The sequence below is a fragment of the Bombus fervidus genome, chromosome 4 (genome assembly GCF_041682495.2).
Source record: "Bombus fervidus isolate BK054 chromosome 4, iyBomFerv1, whole genome shotgun sequence".
Lineage (NCBI taxonomy): Eukaryota > Metazoa > Arthropoda > Insecta > Hymenoptera > Apidae > Bombus > Bombus fervidus.
In genome coordinates this window covers 8,734,278-8,746,029 of record NC_091520.1, presented here as the reverse complement: position 1 = coordinate 8,746,029, position 11,752 = coordinate 8,734,278, and the positions used below count along the sequence as shown (strand labels likewise).

At 32.9% G+C, this 11,752-nt stretch overlaps 1 protein-coding gene across 3 annotated transcripts in view; it reads left to right on the top strand.

The window, feature by feature from the left end:
- LOC139986986 (RNA-binding protein 24) overlaps nt 1–11,752 on the top strand; it is a 28,244-nt gene that overhangs the window by 1,349 nt on the left and 15,143 nt on the right. For all 3 annotated transcript variants that reach the window (XM_072002789.1, XM_072002788.1, XM_072002790.1), the window contains exons 2-4: nt 3,595–4,000; nt 5,505–5,631; nt 8,713–8,773. In XM_072002789.1, the coding sequence (XP_071858890.1) occupies nt 3,728–4,000; nt 5,505–5,631; nt 8,713–8,773 (461 nt within the window). In that variant the 5' untranslated portion in view covers nt 3,595–3,727. The remainder of the gene's footprint in view (nt 1–3,594; nt 4,001–5,504; nt 5,632–8,712; nt 8,774–11,752) is intronic.

Sequence of the window (11,752 nt, the reverse complement as noted above, 5' to 3'; positions counted from 1 at the left end):
GAATAATATAGGCTTGATATAAGAATCTAAAATATAATCTTCATCCAGCAGAAATCGTTTTTAAAGAATATGTATAGTATTCTTGCATTTCAAGAATAGTAGCAATTAAAATTGCATGGTTCTAAGTATTTGTAGCATATACATTTTTCAAGACCATACACGATCATTGTCAATTACGTTTCAACAAGTTTTCTGATATAGAACATAAATAATTCAATGATGCTTTTAATTCTATGCATTCTTATCTTAGAGATACAACATTTAGAGTTACAATAACATCTCAACCAACGTGTTAAAAAAAGAAATTTCGTATATCCAACTGGTAATGGTATCGTTTGATTCACGTTTAAAAAGTTTCTTTCTGCAAAGTTTTTTCACGGTCCACGAACAGAGCCGGGCATCGTCTCGTGTTTTCTAAAACTCTGGCCTTTGCGACTTTGGCCGAGAAGATATTTTAGTGTGTTTCGTCGAGCGCGTGGCAATCGGCCAGTGTCGAATATGCGAGGCTGCACCGTGATCAGAACACAATTATATCTAGTTGAGACTTTCTTTAGTTGTATCGAAACTATTTCTATGAAATTGCTTCAGTATTACTAATTCTAGATTTTAATGCACGCGTATCTTTTTTTCTTAAGTGACTAATGAATATTAAGATACTATTATGTATGTTATTTTCATTTAAATATTATTTTGACCTATTTTCTTCAGTTTATAAATAACGTTTTATTTACTATATGACTGAATTGATAAATTTAATATACCAAAATTATTAATAGCACAAATTATTTTTTGATTGTATGAAACATATCAGACGTTTATTAATGATCTTATTTTCAAATAGTGTAGTAGGATTAAACATACCTATGCACGACACAGATCTTAGTTATCATGCTCTAGGTACAATTGTTACAGTGGCCGGTTATACTACCTGAAAGGATGAAACTATTTTTTCTGATGCTTTATACATGTCATAATGATTTCTATTAAAAGGAAAGTGCGCAAAATACATATTTACGATGTTAATGCACGTAGCTTTCAAGTTTATTATACGAACGAACGCATATTTTTTCTTGCTTTATAAAAATCAACTGATTTATAAGAATCTCGAATTGCTGATATTACTTTTTATAGAATCGTTTTACTCGACTCAGTGTGAAGATTCTTGTGCACTGAACCAAATGCACAAACGTTCCCGTTTTAAATAACTTTCTAATTTTGAATGTTACCCAAGTAACATTCATGGATATTCTACAATATCTTCTTTTAAGATTTTCCATGTTTATATTATTAACAAAACGACGTCTTATCATTTTCATTGTTCGGTTGCCCTTTGACAGTTATTTTTATATTTTTTATATTTTTTATTTTATTATATATTACATAATTATAATTTTTATTCAAGTTAGAAATTCGACATAAAATTCAAGTAGTCCGTTGTTATTGTTGTAACGAAGTCAGCAAATATATAGAAGGCAGCAGACAATCAAGTGTTTAAATGATAACAAAGTTGAGAATATTCCATGTTTAAATTTCTATTTTTTCAAGAGATTCAGTCCCTATATTATTTGTACGAGAACTGGGATGTTCGAATTGTCCAGGCCATACTAACGTGCCTGTTATCTGAACTTGGATCTTCGAAGCACACTTGTGTTGGAGGAATACCTAAAAATTCTCGTAGCCGGCTGTCGAAATCTCATTTGCTAGCGTATTCAACAAGAAAATTACAAAAATGTTGGAATTGTAAAAACATAGTATTTATTAACTATGTACGTAATACGGTCGTTGCTTCCACGGTAACTGAATTCAGAAAAGCGGCCTTTATGCTCGACCGAACGTCCCAAGTGTAGTTACGTTTGGTTCTAGGATGAGGAAAGAGGGAGAAAGAGTGAAAAAGAGAAAGAGCAACGATAGTGGTGGAGGAGGAACCCAATGGCAATACAACAATATGATTATACGGCGTGCTGCACCGGTTTTCTGCAGCAGCTGCCGTCGTTTTGGGGGATCCGACAGAACAGACGAGGAAGGGCTGTCCTGGCGAAGTGGTGCACTGTCACGAATGGTGCTGGTAGTAGTAAGGCAGGTGGGGTGGGGGGTTGCAGGGGTAGAGGAGGGGGTCAGGAGAGAACGTAGGGCCCACTTCGCAGGGTCTGTGCCTGGTGTTCACAATATGAGTGTGAGAAAGAAGTGGAAGAATATGGAAAGGAGAAAAGAGGAAAAAATGCGCAAGAGAAAGAGAGACGGAGGAAGGGAAGGAAAAAGAGGGCCCCTTCTGTAGACCTCTGTTTCTATCCTTGCCTGCAGCATTGCAGAACCTCGAAAGCCGAGCTACACGAAAAATACCCTACTAGCTAGGTTCGGCCCGAGCAGTTTTGCTCCTCACAAGAAGTAAAACTGGCTCCCTTTTCAGGCCGTTACCGAGCCTTGAATGGAGGTCAGGGTCCCTTCTCTCCTTGTCCTTTTCTTCTTCTTCAAGGTACCTACCTTTCCGCATCCTTCTTCTTTTGGCACCACACCAGTGGTGCCTGTTTCTGTTTTTGTTCCCGACGGGCTCGCCGGTTTTTCCCGATGTACGGGGGTCCCGCTTCCGCGCAGAAGGGGATTTTTATCTGTTCTCTTTATATGCACGAAGGAATTATTGATTCAAGGGAATTGAGAGAAGAGGGTAGAACAGTACTTGGAGTATCGGGATAAGAAGGGGAGAAACAGTTTACTTTAGTCTTCCTTTCACTGTCGTGCAATGTAGGATACATGAAATCTTTTTTATATGAACGTAAATCCTTGTATGCCTGTGCACGTATGTTTATGCATTTCACGAAGATCATGCGGGGCGATGCGATTCGTTGGAGGGTCGTCCATCACGGGTATTGAATTCTAAACGCGTACTTTCTGCTTTTCCCTTGTTCATATCGCGCCCCGTTTCAGGATGTTTCAGTCTTCTCGTAGAATTTTATTGATTTTGCTTTTCTTCGGTTACATACAATAAAATTGTATTTCATGCATTTCGTATTTTTAACTATGTATGTCCAATTTTATCAATTTCTCTCAAATCTTAGCATAATAGTTATTATTATGTATGTATCTTTGATGCTATTTTTATTCGTTTATATTTTTAAAAAGAATTTCATTATTAAGTATTTCTGCTACTAGAAAACCAAATGTGTTCGCAAATGCAAAGAAAATTTATCGGTTTTCGTGTTTTAGTTGTGAAAATTACGTCAGAGATAACAGTAACTGATACTTAATAATTAATGACAGTAATACTTTGCATGAATGTGCAGTAGTTATTTTTTCATCTTAGAAAAAATTCTCCTTTTCTACAGCGCATAAAAAATCATTACTTTCTCAATGAATAGTAAACTCTAATAAAAAATACAGTTTCGAATATGTTCAATTGACTTCAATTTGATAAACGAAAAAGGATAAAATGTATGATTTCGATGGAAAGGAAATTTATAATACACTTTCTTTATGTTATAATATGCTTTTTTTTTTAAAGAGTAGTGTATATTATATTAAAAGAATGTTTATCAAATTAGAACGTCTTACTGAGAGAATTAGTACTTAATAAAAATTTGAATTTCTTTTCAATTCTAGATAACCAGATCGTCAATCGTCTAAATGGTGTTAAGCCTGTGACGTAATTAGCGTTGACCAAAGTATCACAGAAGGTGTCAAAATTGAGCAAGTCGTCCTCCCGTCCGGCGGTGATCTCGCCAAAATTTGGAGGATGTTGATGCCTGGTGCCGCTGGTCTCAGTGCCGTCGGTGCGGTTGGCGCTGTTGGGGCGCCAGGGCCGGACGAATTAGTTTCGGGTCTTGGTGCGTTAGCTGGTACTACGCCTCAACAAAAAGATACTACTTGGACAAAACTTTTTGTTGGAGGTTTGCCCTACCACACAACTGACAAAAGTCTCAGGGAACATTTTAACGTATATGGCGATATCGAGGAAGCCGTGGTCATTACCGATAGGCAGACTGGGAAAAGTAGAGGCTATGGTTTCGTAAGTATCGTAAATAACACCTTCTATTTATTCGATATGTTTTTACTTTTCCTGATTCATAGTCGTTGTTGTGAAATGTTTTATCAATTTCTCTCTGTGAATAGTTTAGAGTGAGTAGCTTAAGTATATTTTTATTTGTACCATTGTTAGTAATATCAAAGGTATATATGTATAAATCTTAACGATCACAAATCTTAACAATTTTGCAGCATAAGGTTTGACAATTAAAAAATGGAGCTAAGAGGAACGATAGAATTAAATTTTTTGTTATTTATAATCGAATCGATAATAACTTATCAATGATAAATCGAAATAACTAGTTAATGATTTTGTTTGAAAAATTGTTGTTTCAACAAATGTGTGATTTGATGTCATTCCTATGTAGACATTATTTTTGCAGTAGTTTTTGTTTTCAATAATTTTATCCCCATAGGATTATATATTTTTACGAACTTTCACTTAAAATATAAACTCGAAAAGATTCTTCAACCGCCGTTGACCGTTAGAACAAACGTGTTAAGTGCACAAAGATAATAGTATAATTTGTTACGATAACGTAACCAGTTTGTTCACTCATATTCAAAAAGACTTGTTTTGTTAATTTTCTGTATATCGTGATGTTCTTTCTTCCGTAAAGGTATATATGTGTAGGTGTATTTCATTACCAGTTTCCCTTTCTATCAAATATACATTACTTATACAAAGGATAATATGGAAATCAACGAGTCAACGTCCTTATTACCCTTATTACCCTTATTGCCCTTATTGCTCTTATTGTCGAAAGGAAATTCTGTTAAAAATATTCGTTATTGCTTGTAGTAGTGTTTACACTATTACTGGAAAACTAGTTGGCGATCATTATTACGGTGATTCCAGTAAAATTCCATAATATCTTAGACATTTTCTTTTTTCATTAATTTACTCACTTCATATTCTTGTACTTTATCTATAAATTCCGTAACCGTCTATACTTTGTTCGATTCGTTTATTATAAAATATAAAGTTTGTCTTAAATGTTCCTCATTCGTTTATCTATAAGTTAAAGAAGTTTCGTTTATTTTGAAATTAAATATTTTTAATATCAAGCTACAAATAAAAGCGTAATGAAGAAAATATAACACGTTCCATGCTATACATACATGAAATAGTAGTTTCCGCAGGAAGTTTCGAACAAAGTTTAAAAATAATCAAAGAAATATGTTTGAACGTAAAGTTGATTGTTTCTTAAGCTTATTTTACACGGTTTATCAATATTACTTTAGAAATCAGGTTTTCGCTAATGAACCGAATAATTGTTGTATATAACAATAGAGGCTTATACTGAAAAATTGATATTGATTTTTAGAACAACCAACAGAATAGATTATCTGAAACGTCGTTGAAATATCCGGGTATTACATGTATGGTACATACACGGCTTGTATCGTTGCATATGAGGGAGAGGCGTGCAAGATCCAGGTGAAGCGGAAGGATTAGTCGAATAATCGATCGGATCTGTACGCAGGTGATCATGGGAGACAGGCCAGCAGCAGAGAGGGCGTGCAAAGACCCTAACCCTATAATCGACGGTCGCAAAGCAAACGTCAACCTGGCAATTCTAGGAGCTAAGCCCAGGGGTAATCTACAAGCGAGTAAGTTTGTTCAGCAGTATGCAAATGCTTATTCAATGAACATGAATTGTGCGAAATATTTGGGACAAATTTGACAATTGCTGGTGTTTGGTCTCTTGTCGCTTAAACGTTTTTATTTTGACTGGTGCCTAGGTGTTAACTCTTCGGTTAAATTTACTTTAAATTACTGGTTTGGTATTCTAGTATTACTTATTTTTACTTATCAATGGATATAAAAAAAGTTCGAATTGTCTTGAAGCTTTTAACCAAATATTATAAAAGATATCTTTTTACACACAAGGTGAGTCAAAGAATAACACCTGAAATAACTCGTTATCTATTGACTTTATCGAAAAATGTTTGAAATAAAATTTATTGTTTCGAAGGGACTGATCGCATGAATACATTTTGATTTCCTTGATGCCTTATATCTTTTGAGTTTTTTAAATTTAACCTTATATATATATATATATTTTATTATATATATATTTGTTCTTTTTTTTTTAGTACTGCATTGCTTACTTTAAATCTAAGGCCCAAGTAATGTAAATACTGGAGGTAGCTTCTTTTAGTCATTGGTGGCCAAATAACATCACAGATACAGTCAAACGTAAGAAAACACGCGTTTCAAATATCAAAATACTAATTTGTGTCCATCTTCAAGCCGATACAGAGCTTGTTCGACGCGGGATGCAGTTACGCTCCAAAAATTTTCGTTTCCTTTTGAGGTTCAAGGTCAAATGAATTGATCTTCCTAGCGGCTACAACGGAGTATAAAAAAAGCGATATTATCTAAAGAAAAAGTCACCTTGATATCTCACAAAATATAAGACGTCAAAAAACGAAAATGTATTTGTCCGATCAGTCGCCTCGAATACAATAAATTGCAAACGTTTTTGCATAAAATAAATAGATAACGAGTTATTTCAAGTGTTAGATCTTATTGATTCATTCTGTATTTAAAAATATACATATATAAACAAATATTCTTCATTTCACATTAATGTTAATATTTGACAAAATTTTGGAATATAGTTCGTTTGTATTACCAACGAACTAATTTCAAATTTTTGGCACATTATCCATAATTCGTAGAATTGTACAGAGAATGCAATTCCAAAACCTTGTCCCGAGACATTGATATATTTACCGGAATAGATATCATTTGTAATCTTTCAGATGATTTTTGCGCGTCATTGTCACGGGTTTTACGTTGTTGAAACATAGCCAAATCGGCAAATCCCATTCGGTAGAGCAACAGATAATATATACGTACTTCTTGGCCGAAGAGTTACACTTCTGCTTGATATATCGAGGACACGTGTTCAAGTTACTCGGAAATTCATCACAAAGGTTCTCTTAATGAGATATTTCATTTGGATACCAATTAGGAAATTTAGAATTTCTACCTTCCAGGAAAAGTAAAATACGTATACATAATTATAATTTCTAATTTATTCAAATTTAAACTTCCTGGAAAATAACGACCCTGCCACTTCTGTGACTATTTAAGTTGACTACTTTTAAATTTGAGAACTTGAAGCAACAACGAAAGGGCAAAAGACAGCATTCCGAACGACATTTGTGCAAATCGAAAAGCGTCCCTCGAATCACTTTCTTGAACTCTAGTGGTGGCTCCGGGCCAAGATAGCTTGGCGCTTCGGCACCTAAGTCTAAAATTGCTTTAACCCGACTGCCGGCTCTACTTTTGTTTCTTGTTTCTTTCAACGTACAAGAATCATTTTTGTCTTGAAGTCAGTTTATGACGCTTTTAATATTTTAATATTAAAGTATCCCTTCCCAAAGAATTTACCAATTTTGTATCAAATTCAATATAATTAATATTATCATTTAAATTAAATTTATATTTTATATTCAAAGTGCAAGTAATTCCGGATCGTATTATACGCTATAATATTTGACTTTTAAAGTACATTTTTATAAGATACTTCATATATTAAAAAAATATAAGTCTGAGTATTTGTAAGCAGCATTGAAGCATGACAAGTATATGTTATCACAATATATGAAACATTTCTTTTAGTTTGTTTAATTGCATCGATTTATCGATATCAATTTCTTTAGTGCATGTTTTTTTTCTGAGATATTCTGCTTTTTTGTATCGTATTTTACTATATATGTATAGAGTTACACATGTGTATCAATAATGATTTTGAATTTATTACGTATGATAATCAATCTATTCTTCGCTAGAAAGCATGTCATTACCATAATCAGAATATAAATGTATCTAAAGTGAATGCTATGTTATGCATATTACCCATACGTGTAAACTTCTAATGCAGCTACATACTTCATACTTATTTCATCATAAAAGAAGTCGCAAAGCTTTGTGTCGGAAACGAACAAGTTGATATTTAAAAACAACTTGTTTATTATCTGTAATTTCATATTTACAATATTTATTCAATAAAAAAAAAAAAAAAAAAAAAAAAAAAAAAAAAATAGTGGAGTTGAAACGTATTACATCTTACAAGTTTATTTTATCTAAAATAAATGAAAAATTTTAATGTTTCGATTAAGATTTTTAATTTACCGCAGTTTAATCTAATTTAAATTTAAAAAATTAATCCTGAATTTTTATTCTATACAGTACACATTTTGTGATTTTTCATATTATATCCATATATACAAAGTACAATGTGTATTTTTATGCTTTATACTAACTATACCTATTATTAAAGTTTAGTAAAGTATTATTAAACAAAGTATTATTAAGTTTAACTCGTAAAAACGGTAAGAAAAATGTCTCATGATAATTATTTCTACATATCACAGATATCATAACAAAAATGAGAAAAATGTTAACAAATTTTTTGTTCTTTATCTTCTTATCCCCTCTGCAATCGGAAATCTATTCTTGGAAAAAAGAATATACACGTATCTTAATATATCTGTTGTCGCATATACTGTTTTACGAACACCGGTAAATAATATTCTCGTTTAGACTACATGGAAAGAAATATGTAGAGATATTTGCAAAGAACAGGATGTTCGATTTACACGAAGACGGGTGCTCGAGTTCAGGGCTGGCCATTAGAAACGTAAATAGGATTAACTCCGAACTGTTTATGATTTCAGCATTCCCGTTCGCTGCTGGCATTCGAGCTGGATACCCCGCAGTTCTTCCTGGCCAATATGGGTGAGTCTATGTTGATGTGATTTGTCGAAAAATATTAAGAATATAAATGTTGTAATTGTAGTCATTGAAAAATAGCATAAGTCAAGAGGAGTCCTCGCTAGCATTCTTATTATCGAAATTGAATTGTAAAGTTGCATCGTTTATACATAATCTAACATGAACGTATCGAGACAAAAACGATGCACCAACGATCGTTCGGTTTTGAGTAGTTAAGGTAGTTTTTTTTTTTTTACGACAGACCGATTATACTTTTCAAATGGCTTTTTTAACAATGTGCAATAATTGACGTATTTTGCTACAAAATTAAGGAAAAGACACATTAGAATAATTTTTCTCTGATTTTTTGGTACTAATTTTGTTTACTACATACAACGAAAGAAGGGAACAATTTTAGGGAACTGAGAAATCGTACAAGGTCGGTAGAAAAAGAAAAAAAAAAAAGAAAATACTCGAAAATCGAGAACGAAGGTACTCGCTTGACGGTTTCAGTTTGATAATGTTATGAATATTTTGTTAAAGATAGACTATATATAACGTTTCAGCATCCTGACGCTTGCGCGTAAGGGAGCAAGACGAGAATTCCCTTTTCGAGATCCTTGAGAGCGCCATGGCCGTTCTAAGGAGCGCAAATATAAAAAAATGTAAAGAGAGATGAATGGAAAGAGTCAGAGAGACATGAAACGAAAAATATATGAAAAGAGAAACAGAAAGAAGGGGCAGAGATATTTACAATCGATGAAAAAGAAAGGGAGGGAGAGAGAAAGAACGCGGCACACGCACACGTATCAGAAGCCATGAGTACCCACGAATTTATTTCTACAAAATCAAAGACTTCCGAGGATCGACCTCTTCTTCTACTACTGTATTTTTTTGGTTGTGTTTTTTGTTTCTTCTTTCTTGATGAGGTTGACGTGAAGTGATATGATAATGATTGCGGTTGCTGAGAGATTTGTTTGTTTATTGGTTTTGACTTTTTTGGTCTTTACTCTTTTACACTCTTTTTCTTAATCAACATAATCATAATAATCGTAATAATATTAATATTAATATTAATTACAATAATTATAATGTTATGTATAATTATGATCTTAATAGGAATTTGTCTAATTAATTCGCAATAATATATGTTAATTTAGTGAACAAGATAACAGTGAGGCAACGTAGTATGTTTTCCATTAAAATCCAAATTCTGTAACACAAACAAACATATAATTTGCTATTAAATGTTGCAAAGTCGAACACCGATGGCGACATTTATTATCAAATATCAAAACATTTTATTTTACTTAAATAAATGTTTTGTTATGTTTCGTATAGGTTCTTTATCACTTCAGTTTTTTTTTATATTAGTGTGTTTCATATGGAGTATCTTGTTCTTTTTTCCTAAATTTCAAATTTTTTATCGCGTGCATTGTTTTCATGTATTTGTTCCTTTTTTTTTTTTATCATTTTGGTCTGTTTTTGGTGACGGGTCTTCTTCAATTTTAAAAGATTGGAAGTTTATTATAATCGTGATAACTCGTTTTTCTGAATATAGTATTAATTCTACTAGTAGTCCATTTAAAAGTAATATTGTTAACGATTGTAAGTATTTATCTTTTCGGATTGAAACTAGTATAGGATATCATTCGCGAAATTTCGACTACTTTTATGAATTTCAATTTGTTGAATGATCTTTTGCGGAAAACCGTCACGTAAAACGCTTGCTTTGTGAATTATTTATCTGATTATTGAAAAATGGAGAAGAAAATAGCAAGAAGAGATTAACCGTGTGCAGCAGAATTTCGTTGAATTATGAACGATACGGTCGATTCTTCGAAGCGGTGGATCTCCCGTATTTTTCACCGGAAATCGACCCGCACCGCCGCGAAACACGACAACGTTCATTAATTTTTCATCGTGGCAATCGATTTTATCGCGGTTTACCCCGTTTGGCCCAGTCAGATTCTTGGGCGCAGCATAGAAATTCGTGGAGATATCGAACGGTATCGAAAGGTAGAATCGCTACGAAAAGAAAAAAGAACCAGAAATATATTCGTTCCTGTTTTACTAACAAAAATTGTCGTAACGTTTCTCAATATCGTTATCTCCCGTATCATAAATTTCGAGTAAATACCGGCGTTTTTAAATATCTTAATTCTAAGAGAAAAAGAAAGTATTTACTAACGCATTACCATTTGATGTATGAACGAATTTTGTTTAGATGAAACGGAGATTCGTCAAGTGTACAGGCTCCGCTAACCATTATAATATTAATAACCTTGTGTGTGTGGTTAAGGCTTACACTACACTTGGTGTCGCTATTGGTGTTGTATTTTTTGGTGTTGTACGTGGTGGTTTTTGGACTTTAATATAACACGGTGTACCGTCTGTCATTAGAAAATTGAAGAAAACAAGCCTGGAAATCGAACTATTCCTTGTAACTTATTTTTACAGGGACATAAATATTTTATGCCATGACAATGCAATATCAAAATTACGTACTGGCAATTAGCAGAGCTGCAATGCAAAATGCCAGTAAATATTTCTTTCTTTGAAACGAGCTATCAAGCGAATGTTCTTATTCGAATCGAAAGACAACGGGAGGCGCCCTGACTTGTGTTACATTACGTTTCACAGTGAAATTGAACGTGAAAATAAAAAGAACATTAGTATCCGAGAAAATTACATTTTATGTGATCTAGTGAGTCCAAAAGAAATTTACGTGTAAAATGTTCGGTAGATAATGGATACAAAAATATTCAATTAATTACGCGTTGAAGTAAGAAGAAATTACAATAATTTTACATTCAATTTTTATTTATGATAGGACAACGATGCAAACTATCCTTTTAAAATAATTGGGAGAAATTTCTACTTTAAATCACGTAACTAATTTATATACATATGATAATTTGTTAAAACGTTGTAGGTAAAGTCGTCGTGGCTTAGTAAAAATAACTTTCATGTTTTTATTTTATAATTTCTGGATAATATTAA